The 27,501-nt window shown below is 40.7% G+C and overlaps 4 protein-coding genes across 4 annotated transcripts; 2 read left to right on the top strand and 2 right to left on the bottom strand.

Moving 5' to 3' along the window:
• Positions 1-2,398: 2,398 nt before the first annotated feature.
• Positions 2,399-13,557, top strand: nuak2 (NUAK family, SNF1-like kinase, 2). Its single transcript, XM_051416397.1, has 6 exons — positions 2,399-3,411; positions 7,670-7,790; positions 8,340-8,491; positions 9,625-9,690; positions 10,040-10,292; positions 10,409-13,557. The coding sequence occupies exons 1-6, from the start codon at positions 3,181-3,183 to the stop codon at positions 11,455-11,457; spliced, it is 1,872 nt and encodes a 623-aa protein (XP_051272357.1). The 5' UTR covers positions 2,399-3,180; the 3' UTR covers positions 11,458-13,557.
• ccnd3 (cyclin D3) lies at positions 13,412-16,910 on the bottom strand. Its single transcript, XM_051416455.1, has 5 exons — positions 16,351-16,910; positions 16,062-16,277; positions 15,387-15,549; positions 14,495-14,637; positions 13,412-14,273 (listed from the first exon to the last, which is right to left on the bottom strand). The coding sequence occupies exons 1-5, from the start codon at positions 16,585-16,587 to the stop codon at positions 14,109-14,111; spliced, it is 924 nt and encodes a 307-aa protein (XP_051272415.1). The 5' UTR covers positions 16,588-16,910; the 3' UTR covers positions 13,412-14,108.
• Positions 16,911-17,412: 502 nt separating this feature from the next.
• Positions 17,413-24,600, bottom strand: bysl (bystin-like). Its single transcript, XM_051416440.1, has 7 exons — positions 24,189-24,600; positions 23,638-23,794; positions 23,393-23,531; positions 22,277-22,410; positions 20,898-21,058; positions 18,306-18,408; positions 17,413-18,117 (listed from the first exon to the last, which is right to left on the bottom strand). The coding sequence occupies exons 1-7, from the start codon at positions 24,454-24,456 to the stop codon at positions 17,763-17,765; spliced, it is 1,317 nt and encodes a 438-aa protein (XP_051272400.1). The 5' UTR covers positions 24,457-24,600; the 3' UTR covers positions 17,413-17,762.
• A 67-nt stretch (positions 24,601-24,667) lies between these two features.
• med20 (mediator complex subunit 20) lies at positions 24,668-27,081 on the top strand. Its single transcript, XM_051416468.1, has 4 exons — positions 24,668-24,834; positions 25,133-25,278; positions 26,327-26,580; positions 26,667-27,081. Exons 1-4 carry the CDS (start codon positions 24,821-24,823, stop codon positions 26,886-26,888), a joined length of 636 nt encoding a protein of 211 aa, XP_051272428.1. The 5' UTR covers positions 24,668-24,820; the 3' UTR covers positions 26,889-27,081.
• The last annotated feature ends 420 nt before the right edge of the window (positions 27,082-27,501 follow it).

Genomic DNA, 27,501 nt, shown 5'->3' with positions numbered 1-27,501 from the left:
TAAAAGTTTTTGCAGCCTGTGAAGACAGTAGTATAATGTCCTCTGTGGATGTGAAGGGAGTTTTTTAAAGTATAAGAACATACCCCTGATGAATGTGATCAGGGTTATCTCGAGTTTGGCTTGAGACTTCAAATACATGGCAGAAAGCCTGTTTTACAAACCTGGGATTGAAGTTTGAAAGACTTCCGGCATTTACCAGGCTGGAGGGGTCTGGATAAGTCAGGATATACCTATTTTTATTGATTCCTAACTTTTAAATTAATTTTTGTTCCTGGCAGTAAAGGTTTCTATAATGATTCCAGTAAATCTAAGAATACCAAGTATAATTTGTACCCTTGATTTAATTTATTAGTTCCCTCAAATGAATAATTTGTTAGCTCATATTATTATTCATTCCAGTTTACAAAATGTGGAAAAAGAACAAGAGACATTATTCTTGTCAGTTTTATACACCATCATGATCTTATACATTTCTGTGGCTAATTGTGGCCCAAAGAAGACCGACCATGTGCAGTGGATGTTATATCCACTTTATGTTCCAGCATATCTCACATATACACACAGTTCTGCACCACTTCGTTTTTCCAGGATTCAATCTACCTGACAAACATTTGTTACAGAATTAGACTGATAAATTGCATTGGGACTATTGTTTTGGGCAGGGTGGTAGGACTCCATAAGCTCCCTCTTCTGGCAGACACACTGAATTACAAAAACAACACCTTAAATTAGTTGTGATCCTTTATGATAGTCTACTAAAAGTGAATATGCTTTTATTTCACAAATGTAAAATATTTGTCATACAGTGACAACTCTTGATCAGATCAGATAATATGTGGAAATGTGTGCCGTGTACAGTCTGACAGATCAGACAGGTCGGTATTTATTGAGGTTGTTTCCCTTAAACTTCATTTCTCATAATTCATTTTCCTTGTCTAGGTTTTTCTAAGTCTTATCCTTTCTAGATGAAGTGGGCATTTCATTCGGTTCCCATTTCACAACATTTTGTGGACTAATTGTGAGTTGTGGTTCCTTTCATTGTCTATTTTGTGCACAGTGTTCCTGCACGCATGAATGAAAATGCTCTGGCACGTTACTCAGAAACCTGATTGGCAACCACAGCGGCTGTCCCTGATGGGTTAGGAGGTCAATTAAGACAGACTCTCTGAAGGAGTAGCCAATTGGCTCAAAGTATTAAATCTGAGTGTTCATCCTGTCCCCACTGATGAACACAGCTGTGTCTGAACTAACACCACATTATACATCATTACATAGGATATTAAACACTGAACATACATTATGTTGTTTAGTGTATAGTGGGGAAACCTGGGACAGAGCCACTGTCTGTTTCATTATAAAACCAACTGGGTCACATCTGTCAGCCCATGTACTGTGTCTGGTGACTGCATGCTGATCTCTAGTGGCCCACAACTGTAATGACACTACTAATCCAACATTTTATTTTTTTTCTATAAGGTGTCTTTCAGTTCACTACAGACTGCTTATGTAGGAGCAGATACTTCAATAACCAACAAAGATACAAGCTCCATGAAGTCAGCTAGGATTTCAAATGCTCCATCTCTCTGTGCCGGCGGAAATAAAAGAGGAGAAAGGGTTATAGCATGAAACTATAACAGTGTTATTCCAGGTACTCTTAATAATCCACAAGTAGATATAGTTTATGTTGGAAACGGAGAAAGGCCACAGTATTTACGAAAATATTTTGCTTAGTAAAAGTATAGCTAAATGTACTTAAATGATCAAAAGTAGAAGTGCTCATAATGCACATAAAAGGCCCTTGTGATGTTATACTATTATATATTTTTGGATTGGATTAATATTACTGGTGCATGCATGTGTAAGTAGGATTTTACTGTTGTTGGTCAAGGTGAAGCAAAATTTCATATAGTAATACTGCTGGGTAGTTTGTTTATTTATCTATTTATTCATTTTAAATATTAATAATATTGTAGAAGCTCATAATATGTTTTGTATGTAAAATCTTAACCTGTAAAGTAACTAAAGCTGTCAAATCAATGTAGTGAAGTTTGTATGAAGTTGGCTATATAATTTCTCTCTGAACTGTGGTGAAGTTAAAGTATAATGTATCATGAAATACTAAAGTACAGTACATCAGTGTAGTAGATTATGTTCCAACACTGGTACTTATTAAATTGAAAGGCAGTTATTAAGGTACATTAGTCCCACACTTGAGTGTATTTTGTGGTGCGCTCGTTGTGTATTTCCGTGCACACCGATTGACACAGCAGTGACACATATGCGGTGATCTGGATGTTGTGTTTTAAAATCGTAATACGGCCAAGTGCATTATCAAAATCGCATACGCTTATGATAAAATAAAATGTGTAACAAAAAACAGCATTTTAATGATGAACTGTAGATCTGATGAGATACACTGGTCTACAAATCTTATTCTCCAGATTGTTTGGTACATAGTCCCAAAAAACTTCACCTCATCAAAACACTAATCATTACTCATATCGCAATATCTGTCAAAAATAATCACTTTATGATGTTTTTACCATATCATGCAGCCATACAATACAGCTACTAATAAAGCAGTCTGCTATCACACAGTATAGTGTATAACAAGAACACTACAAGTACAAGTAGCCTACAACACAACATTGAACTAAAATACAGGCAGAATTGGAGGCTTGAAAACATACAATAAAAAAATAAAAAAACACATATCAACAATAAAAAGGAAAAAATAACACAAAGAGATTTAAACAATGTGACAAACAACCCGCCCTCAACCTATGAAGTTACCGGTACTGGCACCACCCGGTGTACAGAATCAAACGCTCCTCTGCGCACCTGAACCGCCCCTCGGCTGTGTGACGTGTCCGGCTGCTGGCCCTGGTCCGCTCGGGTCTCTGCACTGTGTGTGTACCTGCTGCTGCTAGTCGGGCTGAGCTCCACGGAGGAGACAGACGCTCTCCCCTCTGTCCTCTACACGTTAGTAGAAGTCGTAGCAACCTACCGGACAGCCTCAGGTGGAGCAGTCACCTTTTACATCATTATTATTATTACCTGAGCAACTTTTGTTGAAGCAACTTGCTCCAAACGACGACAGGGCTCCGCGCGAAGGAATGCACGTGAACATTGACACCTGCGTCCGAAAATACCCCAAAAACAGATAACAGCTGTGTCAGGATGGACGGCTTAAATTCAACCCGGCTTTCGTCCAACCGCAGGCCGTCCGTGGGCCGAGTTTCACCCGATGAAAGTGTCGGGAAAGCTCCGTCTCAGGTGGCCGTGAAAAAACAAGCCGTGAAGAGACACCACCACAAGCACAACCTGAGGCACAGGTACGAGTTTCTGGAGACCCTCGGGAAAGGAACATATGGCAAAGTCAAGAAAGCCAGGGAAAGATCCGGTAGACTGGTAAGAATTTATATTATATATTTACTATGTGGGTTAATTGTAATGCCTCTATGACGGTGCCCACATCTGCAGTCAGCATTAAGCTCTGTGTTTGCTCTACTGTCCCATCGGCCACCTGTTGTTTGGACATCAGAGTGCTATTTTTAGAAGTGCACACAGGTAGTTTGCTTTTGGGGGAATTTACTAAACAGGTTTGGCTACAAGTTTCTCTCTGTACAACAATGGGGAGCCATAATACTGAACTGTAAACTAATAAAACAGGTGAGTGTGTGAGCAGCCAAACTGGTGGAGTTACTCTTACTTACTGGTTTCTGAACTCAATCAATGAATAAGCTGTTTTTTTATGTCTTATAATAATAATAATCGAAAGCATTTTATTCTCAGCACCTTTATCAGAGTGGATACTTCTCTGTTTGTTAACGGGGTTGAAAAATCCACAATCCTGGCCATCTGTGTAAACTAAATTAAAATGATTCCGCATAATCAATACTGATGTTTGAGATCATCCTACAAAGACTGAAGCAAAAATAGACTCCCATAAATCTGTCTCTACACCACGCAGTCACATCCTACTGGCGTTAAGAAAGCATAAGGAAAAGGCGTTTCACTGAAAAGTCACTTAGACAGGAAAGTTAGGTAACTATTAAGGGAGAGGGGGAAGTTGCGTTTCTCTAGCCTTCCAGGTGGATTCCAGTTCCCCATGACCGAAAGAGGAAAAGGGAGGTATTTATATAAAGATAAGCCTTTAAGAAAGGACAAAGAGGAGCTGGTGTGTGTGTGTTTTCCCTAGACGCTCAAATGGATATGATAAGATGTTCCTTTATTGAGCCCCCCGGAGGAGAAATGAAAGGATTAATGTACCTGTTAATACTGAAATATTACAAACACCTCCAGTATAATGCTGACAGGATGACCGTAAGGTTGGATCAGCACCAAGACCAATTAGTTTCAACAAAAATGAAACTATAAGGTCGGGATTTACTGCGGGACTGCTGCATTACACTGCATCTGTTTGAGCTCGGTGTACCTAATAAACTGGCGACTGAGTGTGTGTTTGTGCACATATTACAAACTGTGTTCCACACTTGATAATTTGCATTCTGCTGGACCATTTGTTTTTGTTTCCATAACCAAATGTGTCGGACATTTAATCAGGAAGTGTAAATTATAGGCAAATGATCAAAGACAAAACGCACACCTGGGGTTTAAATGCATTTTTCCACTTTTTGCAGGCAGATAGCTATAAGATATAGTGACTCATCAAATAACAACAACAATAAAAAAAAAACAGATACTTAAAAATGAACTCCATTTGTCAGCAAGTGTGGCTCAGCTGCCAAGTCTTGTTTATCAGAAATCATTCCTGTTATGAGTGAAAGCGCTTAGAAATCAAGGAAGTCGGTGCGAGGAATTCCCCTTCAAGTCCAGCCTTGTCTACACACACACATCTAACCTTACACTGTCTGACGGGACTTGCTGCTGCCGCTCTTTGGTTTTTATAGGTTATGAGTTGGTGTCTGAGATTCATCCCTTCAGGCAGCTTCCTAATCCCCGTGCCTCAAACCCATGTTCAACTATCAAAACCCTGATTAGCTCAAATGTATGCTGTGAGTCATCCGATTTAAGATGGCTTAAACAGCAGTTAGTGTCGAAAGGAAGTAAGAGAAACATTCACTGGCTTTGTTTTTATCTACCTACCCTTTTAGTATTGACAACATAATGGACAGAGATCTGTAATCGGACACAGGGAGTGACACAACACAAAGGATGGCTTCATCTTGCGTGCGTTGGCACTACAGCTGTTCCCATTGTCTAAATGCACAAGTTTGATTACATAACCCATTAAGGAGGAGGGTTTCAGCATGCAGCGATGTACGGTTGACCTCACACATGACATGTGTGCTACATGTGTGTCGGAAAGGACACCCCAATTACCCCAAGTGCCTAGATTGAGTTGCACCAGCTATTCATAAAGCCATTACTATGTTTGTGGGTTCTTAGGAGCGGCTTTTTTCAACATAGTGTTGCACTATTAAAACTTTAGAAGTGAGTGTAAATTGTTTGCTGGGTAACCTCGGTAGTAGGGCTGCAACTAACGATTGTCTTCATTCATTATCAAATGTCCTAAAAATATGTTTTTCACTCAAAGCAGGTTACATATTAGGAAGCTAGAATTAGCTTTGTCAGTTGTTTCAGTTAGCGACGCAACAGCTACACACAAACGTTACTGGGTGTAAATATTTAGTAACGATCTCTACGTAGAAACTAGTTTGTGTGGTGCACTGTGTTTTTATTAATTCATGTGTAAATCATAGTAAACCTCTGTTAAGGCAAATGCTGCATTCACACACTCCTCGGAAGGTTGCGTTTCCCAAGTTGGAAGTCGTTCTTCCCACTTTGGTGTGTTCACAAGCTTTAAGTCGTAATGTAAAAATAATGATGTTGCTGCATCAGTACATTTCCTAAAACCACTAAAATATCGCTTTGCCTGACCTGTTGTCAGGGTTAATGCTAATAAATAACTTATAACTAATTGCGGTCACTCTACATGGGCAGCAACTAACGGTTACAACTGAATACCGTTTTTGAAAATTACATGTGAGCAAAAAAATATATACGCAATATGTGAATTAATAATGTTTCTTACTGTCAACCTAACGTTTACTCACCAACTTTCCAAGTCCAATTTTTTAATTATTCTGACACCACATGGATGGAGCATAAGTTTGAACTTAGGAAGATCTGGTGTAACTGGTTCCTGGTGTCTGTGATCAATGGAGAACTTTTTTAATTCTGTTGTAACACCAACTGTTTCGTGGTATTACTTGCAGGTAGTAATAATGTTCCTTAGCTCACGTCACTCCTCTTCTGTTCAGAATACCACTGGAGTCAAAGATAAGATGCCTTTTATGTGTTTCTTCAATTTCTCAACTGTGGCCAAACGTCTTAGATCACAGTGACCCTCGATATTATTTCACATTTACTGTTTTCAAGTGCAAAAATGTGGTTCTGTAGATACAAGATCTCGGTGTTAAATATGAAAGATTTCAACCTAAGTGTGGATTGCGTGGAGCAAGCTGACAGTAACAAAGACCGCACACATACAGATAACCGCACAGTGGTGTGAACTCATCATGAGTGTGAGTTCAGCCCGTCTGACAGCTATGCAAACACACACAGGAAAACTCATTTCTCAGAATCAGGAAAGAGGTCTGTGCGGTGTGAATACAGTGCAGACCTAAAGGAGAATCCAGGGCCAGACAGTGACTCATGATGGGAGACGGTTGAGTGTTGAAACTGACACAACAAGTCCCCGCTTTAGTCATTTCCCCCTGTCTGTAACCCCGAGAGTTAAAAAGGAAAAGAAAAAAAGGACACCCCACCACCAATGTTACTGGTGCCTCATGACACCCTTCAAAGTTGGGGTAGACTGATGACGCACTCGGTGCACAAAGGAATTCCAGGCATCTGAGCTTCAAATAGACAAACCAAACATAAAGACATGTATACAGTCAGAGGCTCGTATGTGACAGGTCTATGAATACAGAGATACTATTCAGATTTAAACTACAAGTCTCACAGACAGAAGAGCAGACAATCGATTTCTTTACAGCAGATAATGGTTGACCCGGCGTTCCCTCTTGCCTTGTTAGAAACAACATGGCCGAGTTTTCGGTTCACTGCCCATTGTTCCTCTCACAAGAGGATGACCTTCAGATGGAAGCCAATTCTTATTAAATAACATGTTTGTGAATGTTTTTTTGTTTTTGTTTTTGACTTTTGGTTAACAGTCAGGCCTAATCCAGCATATTAATGGCTGTATTGTTTCCTTTGTCATTAAAGGGAGATTATGTAACTTTTGAAATAATAAACAACATATTCTTCTTACTAATGAAAGTTGAATTAATAAGAAATAAAACACACCTTTCCATGTATTATGACACTCAGGAGTTTTGGTGGTGCAATCTTAACTTGCCCATAGTGGGTAATGTTAGCTAATGTTAGCAAACTATGGAAAATAAATATTGTTGTGTAACTGATATTACATTATTAAGTCTGTTTACTGACTTAATGACTCATCTCTGTTTTTATGCTCCAGCTACACTGATATTTAATATTTACCAATATTCTGCAAATTGCTGTTTATTTAAAGTTTGTCTCTATTTGAATGAACTATCTGTCTCTCGTCTAACAACTGTAAAGTTAAACTAAAATAAAAATGTTCTCCAAAAGTCAAATATTCTTTTTCTTTTTTCAGGTTGCCATAAAGTCGATCAGAAAGGAGAAGATCAAGGATGAGCAAGACCTGGTTCATATACGCAGAGAAATTGAGATCATGTCCACACTCTGCCACCCACAAATCATCACCATATATGAAGGTACGACATTTAAACTTTAGTGATCAGTGCTTTTCTTTTTTTTTGTATGTGTTTGGGTTTAGTGTCATTGTTCACTCTCTGGGCCACACGCAGAGTGAAACGTGATACCTGGAAAAAGTCGCCTCTCAATCAGTCTCTGTTAGAGAGTCAGAGTTTGGTCACGCAAGTCTTTGTGCTGAAGAGCGATGCTAGGTTACATAAGCTTTGGTACCCTGACTTACCTAATCAGCGCTGCAGGATAATGTGCAGAGCCTCGTGTCTTCCAGTGCCCCTGACGCCTGATGAGATGGTCATCGTTCAGTGTTCCTCCACCTCATTGCATGTTTGTCTGCAATACAGTCACCCTGGGGCCCTGTGTATCCTAATTAGTGTAATCTAGGGCTTGTACGGGAAGATAGAAATCTGTTTTAAATGCAAGCACGTCCTTGTGTGTTGGTACTGTAGAAGGCTCTGCATAGTCCAGTAAAATTAATATCTGCTCCATTTTGGTGATGAATTGGATATAAAATCTTGAATAAAACGGGTTGTGATGTTTTTTTCATCTTTCAGTATTCGAAAACAAGGACAAAATTGTGATTGTGATGGAGTACGCCAGCCGAGGGGATCTGTATGACTACATCTGTGACAAGAGGAACATCTCTGAGCGTGAGGCCAGGCACTTCTTCAGGCAAATTGTATCAGCTGTGCACTACTGCCATCAGGTAAATAGTGCAAAGCTTTCATACAGAACATATAAAGTTGTTTACAGATAATCAAGGAGAACTTGTTAATATGTGTGTGTTCATAAGCCTTGGACAAAAACTGAGGTTGTACCACGGCAGCGAGTCTTAGCCCTCTTCATGCATGGCTGCTACGTCAAACCTAATGGCACAGAGCTCCACTCAGACTGGCTGCTCAGCTAGTTGTGTTTTTCCAGGACACTGGCACCCCCAAAGTTACATAATGGGCATTATTCACTGTCAGCCTGCTGTTCTGAACAGGGAGGCTGTGAGAACGATGCAGGGGGAACTGAACAGTTGGTTTGTGGAGAGCTAGCGTTAGGGCTAAAGGCCATCCGTCCTGACACACACGCATGGTCTCACACTCTAATGAGGGTGTGATGGAACAGAAGGGCTCTACGCACACGCACACACGCACACGCACGCACACGCACACACACACACACACACACACACAGTTGTTCCTGTAGTCCAGAGCTGTGTAATTATTTACAGTACACTGTATTTTGTGTGTAGCACTTTGCAGAGCATTTATACAATATTTACAGAGTGAATTGCCCTTTCATACTCTGTGTTGACCGTCTGTTTATTTAACTTTTATTGACAGCTGATGTCTTGTTAAATATTTAATTTTCCATGCTGAAACCAGGATATCGAAACCCTTTTTTTTTTTTTTTTTTGTGATTTATGAATAATACGGTGATGGATTCCTAAGTATTGCATGCAGTAGCTTCTTCATGACTGCATCTTGACAATACATTTAATTTTACTTAACACAACCTACAAAGAATGTCTGTTGCTAAAGGAAGTGTCCATAGACAAGAAGTAGCTGACCTGCATTTTTGAAAGGAAAACAAACTCAAACTCTGCCGAGTCAAAGGCATGCCCCCCTACAGAGTGGAGGACAATGAAGCATAGCTGACGTACCAGAAAAAATCTTCACTTAGATAAGAATGTGTTCTGACCCAGTAAAAAAAAACTAATCCCTTTTATGTAATATAGACAGCTTCCAATAAACTGGTGTCTAATTTACTGGGTGGAGGAATTATTATATATATATATATATATATATATATATATATATATATAAAAAAAATCTTCTTTTTTCCTCGTAGAATGGAATAGTACACCGGGACCTGAAACTGGAGAATATTTTACTAGATGGCAACGGCAACGTGAAGGTATGAATAAAGGATATGCTGAACATGAAAATGAATATTCACACACCTTTACATTTACAAATAGGGTTAATAATCATTAAGTATTGAAAGTATTGTTGGCATATTATGTACAGCAAGTGGTGGTTATTACAAAGAAATCTTATTTCATTTGTCAGATTTTCATTACTTGCTGCACTAGATCTTGTGTAAAGGTGATTCACCATGAAATCTTTAATATGTGAAATCAGAGTGGTACATGGTATGAGTAACTGATGAAGAGATAATGATGCATATGGAAATCTTTAGGAGGTTACAGCAATCTGATGATACATCTGACGTGGCTCAGCATGACGTCTACTTGTTGTTCCAGATCGCAGACTTCGGCCTGTCGAACCTCTACCACGGTGATGAGTATCTTCAAACCTTCTGTGGCAGCCCTCTGTATGCTTCCCCGGAGATTGTCAATGGACGGCCGTACCGTGGGCCAGAGGTGGACACTTGGTCTCTTGGTGTGCTGTTATACACTATGGTTCACGGCACAATGCCGTTTGATGGACACAACCACAAGACACTGGTCCAACAGATAAGCACTGGAAACTACCGTAAACCCAACAACCCTTCTGGTGAGTCTTTTCTTTACATTGTTTTGGTGTTTATACTTTGTTTTCAACCTAATTTGATAGTAATGTTGTGGATTTTCTCAGCTGAGCACAAGAAATGTTTTATCCCTTTCCCTCAGATGCATGTGGGCTTATCCGCTGGATGCTGATGGTAAATCCTGAGCGCAGAGCCACAATAGAGGAGATTGCAGGACACTGGTGGCTCAACTGGGGCTACCAGCAGCCATTACTGGATGAGACAAAGAGCAGTCCAGCAGAGCAGACCGCTTCACCGGCCTCGCCATCAACGTCACACCCTGCCGGGCTGGCTAGCGTTGCTAGTTGGCTGCGCCGCACATCCAGGCCTCTACTGGAGAATGGCTCCAAGATGCGCTGTCTGCTCCGCTCACAGGGTGGTGGAGGGGATGTAGTCCGGCAGCGCTCTCTGCGAAGGTCACGAAAGGAAAACAATGTCTCCCAGACCGTTCACGAGGTGAGCTCAGACAGTCGCCCGTCTAAGGGTATTTTAAAGAGACGCAACAGCGTGAAGCAGAAGGCAACGAGTGAGACCTCTGCTGCAGGTTCAGTGGACTCACAGAACATTTTGGGTTTGTCTGCACCAGCCAATGCCCCTTCAGCTGCCCTGCTGCCTCGCAAAGGTATCCTAAAGAAGCCCACAGAACAAGAGTCAGGGTACTACTCCTCCTCTCCTGAGAACAGTGACTCTGGCTGGGCACCACAAACTAAAGAGTGCCCTTCAGCACCAACCTACAGGAAAGGCATCTTGAAGCGCAATGGAAAGTTCTCCTCAGGTGGTTTGCAGGAGTTTGGCTCTCTGGACCAGCTGGCAGCTTCTTTACCCCACGGAGGCGCCAGGTCGAGACCAAGCGGGGCCGTCAGCGAGGACAGCATTCTGTCTTCGGAGTCCTTCGACCAGCTGGATCTGCCAGACCGCGTAGGACCTCCAACACACATGGATAAACCAGCCAGGGCCAGCATGAGAGGATGCGTGTCTGCTGACAACCTTCTGGACATCCAAGAAGACGGGATTCTTGGGGACAGGTCGCTGAGGCCCTGGAACTGCTACAAGTCTGGAGTGGCTGACAGTGCCTTTTCCATCACAGACTGTGATAACGTGACTGAGGCTTACAAACAGGCCATGGTCATACGAGGCTCTGCAGCAAGCTGAAGGCCGATAATTACATACACTGACTAAAGGATTGTTTTTCATTCAGAATTTTTAAATGACTGTAAACTACTGAAGACATGATAGCCGAAGTGCATTGTGTGAAATTACCAGCACACCACAGTGATGATCATTTTGGCTAACTTCAGGAATTGCACAGCACCAAAAAGGGAGGAGGCTTCTTGTTAAACATCAGATTGTATTTTAGATGGCGATTGATCAGTGATACTGAAATGAGTTTATGAATAGCTTGAGGGTTAAAGAAATAACCAGATGGCACAGTATTTTACAAAAATTATGATTGAACAGTGTTGCAGTTGAAATTGTCCATTTCAAAGATTCTCAGGAGGAAGAAGAGAGCTGCTGTCGGTCAACCAGGAGCTCTAATTTTCAACAGGAGAGCTTCCTGTCAGAAGTGTAGTTAACGTAAAAAGTCACCCTGAAACCAAAACGCTGGTCTTCAATGTCAAGAAGCAACCGTTTTTGCTCTGTGACAATAAACTAGGAAACATTTTACAGTCACAGTAGAACTATTGTTTGAATATTACATAAGCCACAAAGTCAGTGTGTTTTATTGTCGACAGGACAGTTGGAGAAAGTGTTTATGGCTTAATGGCTTCTTTTGGATTCTAGCTTTGTGATAGCAGATCATCTGTCTATCATGTGTTTATCTAGGAGAACAGCAATAAGTCACAGGTTCAATGTTAGCAGGATTCACTGTTTTACCATATAACTACAGCTTTTACTCTTATTTTATTTATTTTTTTTTAGGATGTTGGGAAAATGACACTTGATGGTTACCAAAGAGCAAATGTGCTAATGTTGTTGGATTGTTTTTGGTTTATCTTTTATTTAAAGCACGAGCAAAAAGTGCCAAGAAGACGTGTTTGTAACAGGGATTTCAGCTCTCAGAGAGGGTTTTTTTCCTTGTGTTTTTCTTGTTCTAATGTTGGATAATTACTTGAATCATAATCATGACTCACATCCAGCAAAACCAGTACAACCTGCTTTTGCTTCCAAGCCTACAGTAATACCAGTGCGCAGATGGCCAATCACTCTGTGTATGCAGGTGGCAGTTTCACACGAAGGTGCAGCTCATTAAGTCATAGTTGTTTTTTTTTTGAAGAACAGTACTGTGTGTGTGTTTTGAACCATGAGCCCCAGCCTAACTGTTCTATGCTGTTGTATAATGTGGCGCACACTTAATGTGTAACCTTTCAACTGAATTTTCAAGATCAGTCATGGAGCTCAGGTGTATTGAACTTTGCATTTTAATTTAAAATATCCAGACACCTGGGGTGGTACAGTATTTCACAAAGCTGGATTAGATGTTTAGTCATTTTAACTGTTAAAAATGTTGCATCGTGGAGACTCAAACGGTTAAACAGAACTTATAGACTTATATATATGAATTATGCTGTTATGCTTTTAAGTCTGGCAAAATATTCCATCACTTTTTGTAGTTATCAGATTCCTTTAATTCCTAATCCTGCTTTATGAAATACCTCCTGGTGAAAGAGAAGAGTACATCAGTATGTTGAGTTCTGTATGAAATTTCCTGCTGCACACTCGAGTTACTTAATTGGATTGGCATGCTTGGCATTAAATTAGAACATCAAGCCGGTGCCCGTAATAACACTTTATCAGACCATCAAAACCTGATAACCATACAACTTATTTATCAGCTGTCATGTAAGTATTGAGGTTCTTGTAACAAACGTTGCACAAGGCAGTTGCACCAGGAAGCTGCAAAACCATGTTATTCAGAAACTGGAATGTAAAAACTGTATTTTAGTTTGGCACACTTTGAGGAGAAATCTCTCATTTCAACTGGAAGTTCTTGTCATTTCTAATGTGTCATAAACTCATCATTTATTACTGAAGTGCGACAGAGGGGAAAATGCAATGACAAGTCTAAAATGGTATCTGTTTCATTTTTTTTAAGTGCATTTGGGCATTTCGTCACTGTTTTCCCAGAAGACAAGGAGGCTCTATTAATATCTTTTTTTCTTTTAACCACAACAAAAAACATGTTTTCCAAAGTTACTGGCTTGTCATTTATGTGTGGGATGAGGAAAATCAATAAAAAAAAACTACAAAGAACTGCTGACTCATGTTGTTACTGACCTACATACAAATGTTTTATGTCATAGTTTAACGGTAAGGATTTATATAGTCACAAGGGATTTCAGTGCTGTGCAGAAATATCTATTAAAGCCTATCAGAACTGTCCAGATATAAAGTTAATATTACATTGACAATAAATGCAAAATATATGAATACATGTCTATAGAAGATAATACATTTAAAATGTGCAAACACTGCTAACAGGATTCAGTGCAATTTAACTGGTAATACCACAAAAAAGTTAATGTGGCCCTAAATACTAATGAAGGGCATAATCATATCCTACTTTACAAAGCTGCTTCAGCAATTCCAAAATACTTTAAAACAGCAGCAACAGGATGGACATTTGAAACAATTGTCAGTTTCTCAAACTGAATTAGCAGATGGATCTCCAAAACAATTAACGTGCAAAGAACATTGAAGATTAAGGAGAAATGGCATTTAGACACATTTCACCTGGTATTTAGGCTTTTTGTTGGTTGTAAATGTACAATTCACTCCGACCCATTCAGGCAGGGAGGAGTGTTTTAGCTTGATGTCGCTGGTGTCAATACAACATCCTGAATGTCAGCAGGTGTGTAGCTGACCTCTGAGCTGTGTGCTGCTGATCTGCAAACACTAGCCGGGAAACAAGAGGGCAGGCTGAGCTCCAGCACACTCCCTAGCAGGTCATAGCAGTGGAGGACAGAGCTCTGTTCAGGGTCAGAGTAAAAGAAAAACAACCTTAAGTTCATCAGTTGGTCATGGGCAGACTTTTGGATCTGACCAATACTACATGTGCACGAGTTGCTCTTTAAAACGCATTTAACAGTTTGATCACGGTGGTAAAATGATCACAAACACACCAGTCAGTGTTGACAGTAGGGCAAAGTCAAAAGAGAGGTTATATAAAAGTGTTAAACATTACCCTCACCAGATCAATGACCAAAAGGTTGGCCAAAAACTTCATAACCGAATCAGAAGCGACAGCAGGATCCACTAACTTAAGCCTCAGCGTGGCAATGCTCACGCAGGCACATGCAACAGTGGAGGGCAAGAACCCTGAAAACCTGCAGTCTGAGGATGAGAGAGGAAGATTACTTATTTTAGAAATAAAAAGAATCATAGCTAGTATTTCCTAATAATTAACTCCCCCCTTATATTTCACTTAGAGACTATTGCAACAGTGATAGTCAGCAATGGCTACATGTAGACTATTAGACAGACGCCACCATTGTAGACACACCCTGATGGACAAAAGGAAGCACTCAAAAGCAGACATTTCCCAAAACCTGATAATCTGATACACTATCCTAATTGCTTCAGGCAGGAGAATTGTTGAGACAAAAAGTCAGCCATTCAATCCATGCTCAGACACCTTTTTTGAATGGAATACAATGTCAGGAGCCAGGAATTCTCTTAAATTTGATGGGCTGTAATGTCATAGTCTGTCTAAAACAGCACTAACTGAGTGTATCCCTGTGACCTGTTGCCTCGGGCAGCATCACAGAGATTCGTGGGAAATCAGCCAGCTGAATAGTCGGACGTAGGTCTTTCACAGCAGACAATACAGGATTACACAAACTCAGCTCTCTGTCTCCAAAATGAACTGCTGACACATCGTAATCAAAGTTATGGCTGCTTTGTGTCCATTGTTCACTGTCCACTGGAATGATAAAACTGCCTTATAATTAACCACAGAAATCCTTGAACAATAGAAAATACTTGTTGAAACACATCTTTTTAAATATTGCATCCACTGCTGTATTTTATTTGAAAAAGAGAAAGATAAAAAAGTCTCATGTGTTGGTAGTTATGTAACTTACCAGTGGCTGCCAGAGCAATGTAGGTGTGAACATGCCTGCGCATGTTTGGAAGGTGGTGGTGGTCAACAAAGGGGAGAGCGTCAAGAATTGGCTCCAGGAAGTCCGAGGGTACCACAGAGGCCAGACACCAGTCTAACCTGGACACCACTGCCACCTCCCACTGCTGTAACACACACATTCCTCTCAACCAATCCACCATCATAATGCCACTGCATCAAAACATCTAAACAATACAGAAATAATCTGTACATCTTTGTTTTCTTATGAACCCTTAAAAGGAGCAATATGTAGGATTTAGGGGGTTTCTGGTGGCGTAGTTGCAGATTACAACCCACTCGCCTCACCTTCCTGTTACGAGCGTGTAGAGAAACTACGGAGGCCGCAGAAATCATGGAAGACCATATCTAGAGCCAGTGTATAGTTTGTCCATTCTGGGCTCCTGTAGAAACATGGATCATTCTAACGGGACTAAACACTAATAAAAACATACTTATTAATATTATATTCCATTTCTACCAATAAATCCTCCCAAATGTTACACACTGGACATTTAAAACAAAACTATATCTGCCATCTGAGGGGACAGTGGTTCCCTGTGACAAACTGCATTGAACTCCACTTTCTGAATGTCTGCACTTCTATTATCCCAAATATAATTTAAAATCAAATAGTTACCAGGATATCTGACACTGAAATGGAGTTTTCTGTGTAGATACAAAGCTTGCTGGCAGTCAGATGGACAGTCTCTCTCATTTTGGAGGCCAGGAACATGCACACAGCCCCTAGGAGCTGCAGGTTGGACTTTTCGATGGCAAAGCGGCTCAGGTAACAGTCCAGGTAATACACGGCCAGCGGGAACACCTCCTCCTCACATTTCTGCTCCTCGCACACCTGAAATACAGACACATGTTGTATTTTAAGTAAATAAAACAGCTGTGTGAAATAAACATTCACTTTTACATACCTGAAACATCCACACCGCCAGTATCTTTCGCATGTACGGCTGGATGTCTGTCTGGACTCTGCCGAAGTACGGAGCTACCTGGCAGCTCTTCTCGATGGCCGTCAGATTGTGCAGTGCTCTGGGGTCGCGGGTCACGGCAGGGTCGCTGCCCGCCCGGAGAACCACATCACGCCATGTTTCACCGCCATTTGTATCTGTGGATCGACTTTGAAGCTGTCCATCTTCACAAAAATCCATTCGACGAAGTTAAATACAGTAGCATTCAATACGGGTTTCGATAAATCATTAAAGTATCGACGGACCGTTAAGCTATCTCTGTTAGCCGTTAGTCAGTTTAGCTAACGTTAGCCAGCCAGCTAACCAACCGTCGTCTAACGGCTGCTGGTTTCACGGAGTCCTTCAGACCTTTGAGGGGCTCAACTGGGCTTTTTAAAACCAGATTGGAGAACTTTCTTTCACACTGCTCGATCAGAAAAACCTCAAACTTTTCACAAACGTCGTCTTACAGAGGCAGGCTCAGCTCTCTGGCCTATACAAACGCCTGAAACAGTGAGGTTAACTAAAATATATTACTGAAGAGCGGCAACCGGAATATGTTAATAATGAAACTGGGCAACAATAAGTCGTATTTATATAAGAGTTATATTGTCATTTATTAACATACTTTTTACTGCTAAAGTCTTATGAAGAGTTGTTTGCGGTGTTCCCTTATTAATAGTAACTTTATCTTCCTTTTGTTTTAGGTATTGATTATTTGGTAAATATTTATTTTTTATGAGCACATTTATTACTTTATTACTAATTTCAAAATGTTTGCTTTCAGTGAATTAATAATGAATGAGCCTGTTTGCTGAATTAAACACAGAACTGAGAGAATGTTTTTCCTATTTAAAAATACCAAGGTTGTTATAGTAAATATTTTGTAAACCAGATTGCATTTGAACATATTACAATTAAAACCAAATAGTGAGTCCCTGCCGTTAACCTTTTTTCAACCATCTGTCTTGTGTAAAGCTTCAGCAGTTGTGAACATAAAATGAAGAAACACACATAACCTGACTGTTAAGGATTCAGTTAGTTTTTAATCCAAGTTATTGCTCTTAATCAAATGTACACAAACATCAGTCTTCATATTCCTGAGCAATCACGGCACTGCAACTGCAGGAAAAAAAGCTCTGATTCATGATAAGAAAATACAACATTAACATCACTATTGATGTGCATCTTTAACTATGCAAAGTCATCCAAGTAGGGAACAGAACCATGGCTCCTGATAGACTGTGACCTTTGAAACAGCCCTTTCATGGGACAGGAAGAATAATGAAGTTAAATTTAACAAAGTTTTCTTCGTGCTGAGGAACCATGAATCATCTGCATCAGAGGAGGAGGATGCGCCACACCAGACTGAGTCCTCAGTCCATTTCAACCGTAACAGGGAGCCCAATCTCAAGATCCCTCGACTCCGAGTTCTGCAGTTCTCTGCGAATCTCTGCAGAGATCTGAGGGTGTGTTTGTATCTTGAGCAGCTCCAGCAGTGCAGTCTTCTGTTCGGAGGCCAGGTCAGCTTTGTAGCGCTGAGCCAGGGTGAGTAAGCTCTGATGCCACAGCACAGGAAGCACACGTTTTTCACTGCGGAAGGACAGGAAATGGGCCACCAAGGCATCTAGGACACGGAAAGGCAGGGCGTACTTCTTGTCGAGCAGGAGTCGCAGGAAAATGCTGTTGGCGCCGTTGTACTCCATCTCTGCCAACTTCAGCATTGCAGCGCTGAAAGACAAGAAAGATTGTACATGTTATACAACCTTCCAGGTTACGCAACCTTGACCTTACTTTAACTTGCCAAACCCCAAACACACACACAATGCAAAGCTTTCAAGGATAATTGAATGAATCTTCCACCTAACGATAAGATGTTGACATCTGTCTGCTGGTGTGGCGATGAAAGGAGATCTTACCTAGAGTGGAGAACAGGGATCGAGCACTTTGTGAGTATGCTTCCGATGATGATGGCTTCCCTGAGAGTACACGTCCCAGACTCACACAGAGGAATCAGTATACCTGTGTGACAGAAGAGGTACAGAATATATAAGAGCACACTGCACTTCCATAAAGTGGGAAAGCTTCAATAGACGGGGGGGGGTGTTAAATGGATGCAGCAGAGTCGGTGATAAACACTTCCAATAATGAAAAGAGCACTTTCCATTATGACGTGTTCACATAATATGGGATGGATGGTAGAAGATGTCAGGATGGTTGTATGATTAACAGAGTTGGTCGTGTGATAGTTAAAAACTCTCATTAACAATATAACACTGAATCCATTTGAGTTTAATTACTTAACGACATACTTTGACAGATGTGAGGAATCAGTGTATGTTTAGTTTTCAGTTTCCCAGTCATACTCTGAAAGAGGTAATTACAGTAACTCAAATATGAAATTTGCTTTAACATTTAAAATCTTTAGACTGGCCTTTTAATATAACCCTTTACAGGTACTTAATTTACATACCTACAGCTATTCTGCTTACAGTGAAATGGTCTCATTAAGCACACAGTCAAGACCACTTTATGCTTGTGGGGACGCCTGCAGAATTTGTTTAATTGAAACAGGCCAAAAAGGTTCTGACAGCTTTCTATCAGAACCAGCTGAACTTTTTCAGCAGTTTCAGCTACAGTAGCTCGTCTGTTGGATCGGACCACACAGCCTTCACTCCCCATGTGCATCAATGATCCTTGGCCACCCATGACCCTGTCTTTGGTTCACTGCTTTTCCTTCCTTGGACCACTTTTGATAGGTACTGACCACTGCAGACCGGGAACACCCCACAAGAGCTGCAGTTCTGGAGATGCTCTGACCCAGTCGTCTAGCCATCACAATTTAGTCACTCACCAGTCAGTGATCATAATGTTATGGCTGATCGGTAGTTCTCTGTTTCTAGTCTGCTTTCATGTTTGTTCACATGATAAACTAAAATCATAATGAATATACATTATTTCTTAAAAAAACTGATATAACACAGAGCCTTTGGGGGCACAATTAAATAACTTATAATTGACCATCACTTCATCAGTTTCATTAATTAAATATTTAATCAGTAGATTAAATGAACTCCAACAATGGAAGAATTAATGTAAAATACCAATCACTAGAGCTCTCTCATTCATATTGTATGTGGTATGCTGTACAGTGTATTTGTGAGCAACACTGCCACTTAGTGGTGGTGTCTCATACTGCTGGTTTTCAAAATATGGGTCACAGGATGTTTGGGGAGAACAGTCACATCAAACTGGGACAGTGAACACACAGTACTGACAGGATTAAAGAAAAAACTCAATCATTGGCTAAAACCAATTCTAGATACACGAAGAAAGATTTGACCCAATTCAATTTGAGTGTGTTAATTACTGTGCTTCCAGAACCAATGGTGTTATTAACCCTGTGGACATCAACTAATCCTGTCAGTGTTCTCAGAATACAACGTCTAAATTTAGAGCTCAAATTAGAAACGTGATGCGTCCCAGAAAGCTTGTATTTTATTCTTTGCAACAAGCTGTCAAATCCTCTTTCATTCACTCATTCACCCAGTTTTTAGTTTCACGGGTCACATGTGTCTAGAGCTTAGCCCAGATTTCACTGGGTGTTTAATGAAACAATGGCTAGTAATACCTAACATGTTAACACAGTTTAAAAGGTCTGAAAGGCATATCAGGAACTATTTTAACACTGTCTAGAGTTTACTCTCAGCTTCATCACAGAGGAGGTGGAAATTGTTTACCATTTAACTGGTGGAAACAATTTGGAATAGCTAGATGAGTGGCACTAATAAATTCAGTCCTTTACAACTAAATAAAAATATTCAGCAAACTTACATTGAGCAACAAATGTACATTAATAATGACTCAAATGACCCCTAGTAATGTTAAAGGGCAGCCTGAACTGCAGTCACCTCACTATTCATCCACTTTCAGATCACTGCTAATGAAGAATCTATGTGGACGTAGTCAGAATTTGCACTCTGATGCTAAAAACATATCCTGTATCCAGCTCATTGTAAACTAAGATACAAACATAAACAAAGTACACTGTGTAAATAAGTTACTCTTTAGCATACATGAGTATATAATTTTTATCTTACTCTAGTATATTCTTCATATTGTCTATTATAATAGATATTCTATAGATGTATACTGTCTATCTTATTATGTTATATACCAAGGTTTTTGTGATTTTAATTATTTGTTGAGTTTATTTTCTTTTAATATATATTTCTCTTTTGTAGTGTTGAAATTTATATTTGTTCCTGTGTAATGTCTGCATGACAATATAATTTCATAACGTGGGATCAGTAAAGTACATCCATCCATCCATCCAATTAGGGGGCATTTTGTGTTTAAAAAAAATTACTTAAATGATTAAACAATGATTAAAATCCCTGTTGATACATTTTCAGCTCATTGAACTAATCAATAACTCCACTAATCCTTGCAGCTAGAACATCAATCTCCTCCATCTTAAAAAAGAAAGCTAAACATCCTTTCTGTCTCACCTTTAAACCACGCTCCTGGTTTGAACAAGGCCTTCTTCAGAGCACTGTAGAGATGAAAGTTGAGTCGCTTGTACTCTGCGATATCATCCCGCACTCGGGGCAGCAGCACCAAGTTGTAAAACCGCTGGGCCATTCGCTCTTTCAGGTTAGAGGAGAAGATTCTACAACAAAAGCATAGAAAAAACACCTAATTGTACTGTGTTGAAGTCCATGCAGTAAGTATGATAACTCTTAAACTAAACTTAGAACAAAAAGTAAGGAAATTTGTGTTTCGTTGATTATTTCTCTGTGATAACAATGCTTTTTGGCAATAAATCTTATACCGTCATTTCACAAACGGGAGCCTCAGTAGCATGTGGAAGAACCATACACAGCCACAACAGCCTCCTCCTCATGCTGGTCACCAGCCTGGTCACACACTGCTGTGGGATGGCATCCCATTCTTCAACCAGCATTTGTCGCAAGTCAGCCAACGTGGTTGTGTTGGTCACTCTGGCACGAACAGCACGCCCAAGCTGATCCCACAAGTGTTCAATGGGGTTGAGGTCAGGACTGCTGGCAGGCCATTCCATCCTCTCCACTCCCACATTCTGGAGGTAGTCTCTGATAAACCCCGCCCTGTGGGGGCGAGCGTTGTAATCTTCGAGGATAGAGTTCGGTCCCAGACTGTGGAGATATGGGATTGCCACTGGTTGCAGAATCTCATCTCTATATCTCTCTGCATTGAGATTGCCTCCAATGATGACAAGCCTCGTTTTTCCAGTGAGGGAGATGCAGCCCCACACCATCACACTGCCTCCACCAAAAGATGTTATTCTATCAGTGCAGCAATCAGCATAGTGTTTTCCACGTCTTCTCCACACTCTGACCCTGCAATCCAACTGCCGTAGGCAGAATCTGGACTCATCACTGAACATAACGTTCCTCCACACGTTCAGGTTCCAGTGCACGTGTTGCCGACACCAGCGCAAACGGGCCTGACGGTGAAGGGCAGTAATGGCAGGACTCCTGGCAGCCCTATGAGACCGGAGATTGGCTGCGTGTAGTCTGTTCCGGATTGTCTGGGCAGAGAGCCGTCGGCCATATCGTCCTGCAAACCTTGACTGCATATCTGTAGAAGACAGCTTCTTCTTGGGACGCCCACTTCGCGGCCTGTCTTTGACATCCCCCGTTATATGGAACTTGGCCTTCAGTTTGCAGTGCTGCCAATGGGGCACCATTTGAAAGGGAACTAAACAGGCTTTCCAACGGTATAAGATTTATTGCCAAAAAGCATTGTTACCACAGAGAAATAATCTACCAAACACAAATTTCCTTACTTTTTGTGCTAAGTTTGTATAACTTTATAAAGCAATACCCAGGGCACCTGGGGGACTCACCTTGTTGCTTGGTACATGGCAGCTGCAGTCCAGGTCTCAGGCTCCGTCAAATAGAGAATCTGCTCCCAGTTTGAAAGCGCTGGGACTATTTTAAAAGCCTTTGGTAATTTACCGCTGCGATATCTTGAGAGAACCTGAAGCAAAAGACAGAAATTATTAATAAGTATTACTTAATGGATCTCTAGGAGATTTTCACATTAACAGTCAGACACTAAATGGACACTTAAGATTTGTTCAGGTACTCCACAGCTCCTCTTAATGAGACCTCTTCAAGAGACGGGCTGTGGGTTCATTGATTTGTGCAAAACACACACTAACAACAAACAGTAGTTATTTGTGTTCCTTTGTGACTAAACTGACCAAACAACAGTTAGACCTTACAGATACATGATACTTAAGAGTCCGGCTCTCTTTTGTAGAACACCCTGACCACACTCACACATGCACAGCGGAGGGCGATGTACTGGATGAACCGGTATACTGTTTTAGTTTCCTGAATGATTTTCATATACCAGTGAACAGGAAACAACTGCTGGAACTCATTTGTTTCTTACTTCTGCAATAGAAAAGTTTATAGTGTTTATAAAACTATTTTATAATACTACAAGGCTACTTTAAAAAAAGAAGCAATGTTGAAGTTTTTCACATATTTTTTATTACGTCTTTTTTACTGCATTGCAGTTTGCACAATAATAAAATTGTTTACAATCTCTGTGAAAGAGGACCCGCTACCTCTGTAGATAATAACTAATCTCATTCTAAAGTAACAAAATCCCAACTATTATAATAAACACATACTTATGAATATTATATTCCATTTTTAAGAGTCAATACTTTTTATAGGAACTGTGTGAGACAGGTTGGTGAAGAAAATTCACATGAACCATCTACACATGGAAACAAACTGCAAGATAAGTGTCATATTAAGGTTTCTGGCCTCGAGAACACAAATACAAGTCTCTGAAACTACTGGAGGGAAGAACACTATTCTTCATACCCATCAAACCATTCAATTACTATTGGTTCCCTCTATTCGAAACTGTGTTCATCATTTTTCTTCACTCGTATTAATCACCTGTCTGTATGTACTGTAGGCCGGTGTGTGAAGTAACTCACCTTACTGACACCTTTGTACACTTCTGTTACCCTCGGGTCCAGCTGGGGCATTGGACACCCTGACACCTCCGACATCACGGTTCCCACCTCAGTCTGCTTCTCTGTAATCTTCTCCATGATGATATCAGCTAAAGTGCGTCTGCATGAACACAAACACAAGCTTAGATAAATCATGCTAATGGTGTGTGTCATTTAAATTCAATGTCTAGTTACAAGATAATATCAGTGTTTATGTTGCATCTTGCCTCATTGGAGGGTTTTTATTCATGAACATCTCAATGGCCTTCTCATCGTCAGCGTCAACAACAACTTCAGTCTCACACTCAGCATCGCCGTCACCAGCACCAGCCTCTCCCAGCGCCGGCCACTCCTCGTCTGAGTCTGCATCCTGAGCATCAGGCCCTAAAATATGAAGTTAAAGATGATCAATTAGATTACATTTACTCTGTAATGTTTATATCTACACTTCATAGTCAAATAATGTTCCCTCATTGAGTTCAGAACCATCTGAAGGAGCTTTACACTATTACACATATTCTACATGTACAATAGATGGGTGTGATTTGTAATTGTATGTATTACTTTTATGTCTCCTTCATCACTTCCACATATTATTATCATGTTTAATAAGTACAGCATAATTAATGGCAAACATGTAAGGATGTGGACTTTCCCATGAAGTAAAGCCTCAGTAAGTGCGCCATAATGGACACTTACAGTCACTGTCACACCAGACTCTATTCAAATAAATATCAATTTCTACTGTAAAACATAACTTATAAAAGTAAAACATTACCGAGAACAGTGACAGGTGCTTTCTTCGTCTCTGGTGCCAGCCCATATTCAGTCTGAAGCTCCTCTTGTTGAATTCGGGCCTGTTGTAAGATCTTCCGCGACAGACGCTCGTCTACGTACGTGTCGTCGTCTTCAGGCCGACTGTCCCTGCTCTTCGCCCGGCCTCGGCCTCGCACTGTGTCCGCCTGTAGGATCTGGTCAGCCAGTGCCACCACCACCGCTCCGCTCTTCTCTCCTCCTCCGCCTCTGGATTTCTTCACCTTCGGCATCACTGCGGTGAGACAGAAGACGTAGTTACAATGTTTTGTATATTTTTTGCCGGCACGCGCAACCTAAAGTCAGAAATTAACTGTAAACAGTCGCTCGTTCAACACGTGCGGCCGTCCACAGCAGGAGGAAGTGACGTAAATTGTAAGAGGGTGTGATTGTAACGTTAGCTGTGTTTGTTGGCACTAACCTGTATTATTATCGACTATATATATATATAAATATCTTACATCGTGAATTGTTAAAGAAAATGTCTCTTGGCTTTTTAAAATCTGAAATACTTTGATTTAACTTTACCGGAAGACTCACCTTTAACCCGGAAGTACTCAACGGACAGCCAAGAAAACAATTGGAGGCGAAGCATCAATGGGGGTCACTTGGTGAGATAATTACTTTATAGTTTGGGCTATATTTAAAGTGTAGATAATATCTGGAACATTATTTAGTTCATGAACGTACAGTTTCATCTCAACCGTCACACACACATCTTTGTATCACTCGGTTTCATTCACACGGAGCACAACACGGAGCAGCTCTTAACAAACAACAACAAACAACAAACAAAGCGCATATGTTACTTATTCTCAGGCCTCACCTACATCATTGTGTGTGTGTGTGTGTGTGTGTGTGTGTGTGTGTGTGTGTGTGTGTGTGTGTGTGTGTGTGTGTGTCCTGCAGTGTGTGCCATGTGCCTGTGACTGAGGGGAAGAGCGTGCAGCAGACAGTGGATATCGTGCACAAGAAACTGGAGCAGCTGGGTGCTGTGAAACAGGGCAGCTTCTGTGTAGACTGTGAGACATACCATGCAACAGGAAATGTCAGCGGTAACGTTTAAGTCTTTACTTCTTCTTCTTTGAGTATACTCATAGCAAATCATAGGTTGTCCTAGAACAGTAGATATTTAATACTGTTTTCAAAACTCTATGATGAACCCAAATAGTGCACTCTGCAAGAAGTTTATGTAAAATGAGTGATTTGGATACATTTTGGTCATATTGTTTCTGTTTGTATTGTGTATTTTTTAAATAATTTACAACAGTCATACATACTTAATAGACTTCTTCTTTTTTGACACAGTGTTGTCTTGTCCCTGGCGCTTTGCCGTTGTTCTATTTACTTTTCTTTGCAAAAGGGAGCCACATTCTGAGATATAGGTCTACTGTGTATATTTATAAAGTGTTCTAGCACGCCTTAAAATCAAGAAGGCCTCGCGATCCTCCAATGAAGCGTTGGCCCACTGGAGGTCCCGACCCCCTGGTTGGGAACCACTGTCCTAGAACATCATTAGACAGGTTATCTTCACATTACAGTGACATCACTCTCACCATAATTGTAATTATGAGAGATATTCATGCAGTTAAGTATTGCACTTGCATAAAGTTGGGTGACAAGTGACTCCTCGTGTTTAAAATGAATGAGGGACTAGAATTTAATACCAAAATGAAATAATCTTAAATGCAGATATCGGGCATTCATGAATGTAACTGACAGTATATGAGTGTGGATTGTGTATATAGATATGTGCTATATACTCAATTATGCTGCTGGTTATTCATCATCCTATAATAGTTTTGTATTTTTGCATGTAAAAGTCAGCCTTATCCTGTAAATCAGTGGTTTTCAAACTGCGGTCTAGGGACCAACAGGGGTCCTTGAGTTGTTTGTAGGAGGTCCCCAGCAAAAAGGAGGAATCAAATATTTTAACTTTAATAACAAGGAAAGAAACAGGATTAAATGTTTGATCACCGATTGACTCTGAAGACTTTATTATGTTCAAAAACTAAAAATATAAAATACTCATGCATAAGTACAACACTTGAGTGAATAAACTACTTGACACGTCTGACGTTCTGTCTGGTCCTTCTGTTACAGGTCAGCCCTCAAAGCTCTTATACGTGATGCACAACTCTGAAACTCCCCTGAGCTGCATGGCTCTGTTTGAAGGCGGACCCTGCCTGATAGCCGACGCAAACTTTGACGTTCTTATGGTGAAGTTAAAAAGTCACTTCCAAAATGCCAAAGGCCACAAGGTGGAGTGCCGAGGTTCTCGATACCGCTACTGTGACTTCTTGATAAAAGTCGGTACAGTTACAATGAGCTCCAGTGCCAGAGGGATATCAGTAGAGGTATGTACATGAATACAACGAGTGTGTTATCATCACATTTATATTTTCCCACTGTGCGTGCATTAACTCTCTGTTGGGTTCCTCAGGTTGAGTACTGTCCCTGTGTGGTTCCAGGGGACTGCTGGAATCTCATTAAGGAGTTCATGCAGTCCTTTCTTGGCTCCAGCGTTCCCGAACTGCCCTCTGTGTTTGCCGCCAAGCCCGAAGGACTCTTCGCACCAGCGGACTGCGTTGACACCATGACTCAGTACCTGGAGCTGTTCAACAAACTTCGTAAACTGCAGGCCCCTGGAAGTAACGTGCGTTGAGATGTCGGCGGCGAGGGAGAGATCTATTTTTTTATGTTTGTATTAATGTTACTAAAATTCTGGTCCTGTGGATCAGCGTGGTATCCAGGCATTTTTAAAAGCCGGAAGTTCCATTTTCTGGAGCCTCGACATTGCATTACATGTTCCCGTTTCATGAAAACATCTTGTATTAAAGACTTAAAGGAGAACACAAGTCTGAGTGTGTGTTTCTGACCACAATGATCCTTTTATAATCACACATGCATACTTCAAATGTCCTGTTGGTGGGGTTGTAACCCTCTCTAGAGACATTTTTATCTGATAGTAAAAACAGTCTTTCTATTGGTTTATCTTTAGAGTTCCTGTAATAGGCGGTGACTTATGTTTAATTAGTTAATAACCCCTATTGAAGTACGCACAAAGATATCTCTCTGTGCATCTGGGCAGAGACCTGCTGGTCTCAGTAGCAATAAAAACAGGTAATATGAATAAGGTGTTTGTTCAGTTTAAATTACACACTCACATCATCAGCATCCACCACCACAGCAGGTATTATTTACTCGTCAGAGCAGGAAAACCAATGGCCCAGTAAACCATGACAATGACTAAATGGAAGTCATGCATCAGTAATTGT

This window comes from Dicentrarchus labrax, unplaced genomic scaffold (assembly GCF_905237075.1).
Source record: "Dicentrarchus labrax unplaced genomic scaffold, dlabrax2021, whole genome shotgun sequence".
NCBI classification, from domain to species: Eukaryota; Metazoa; Chordata; class Actinopteri; family Moronidae; genus Dicentrarchus; species Dicentrarchus labrax.
Note: the sequence above shows the minus strand (reverse complement) of the source record. Positions and strands in the feature narration are given on the sequence as shown.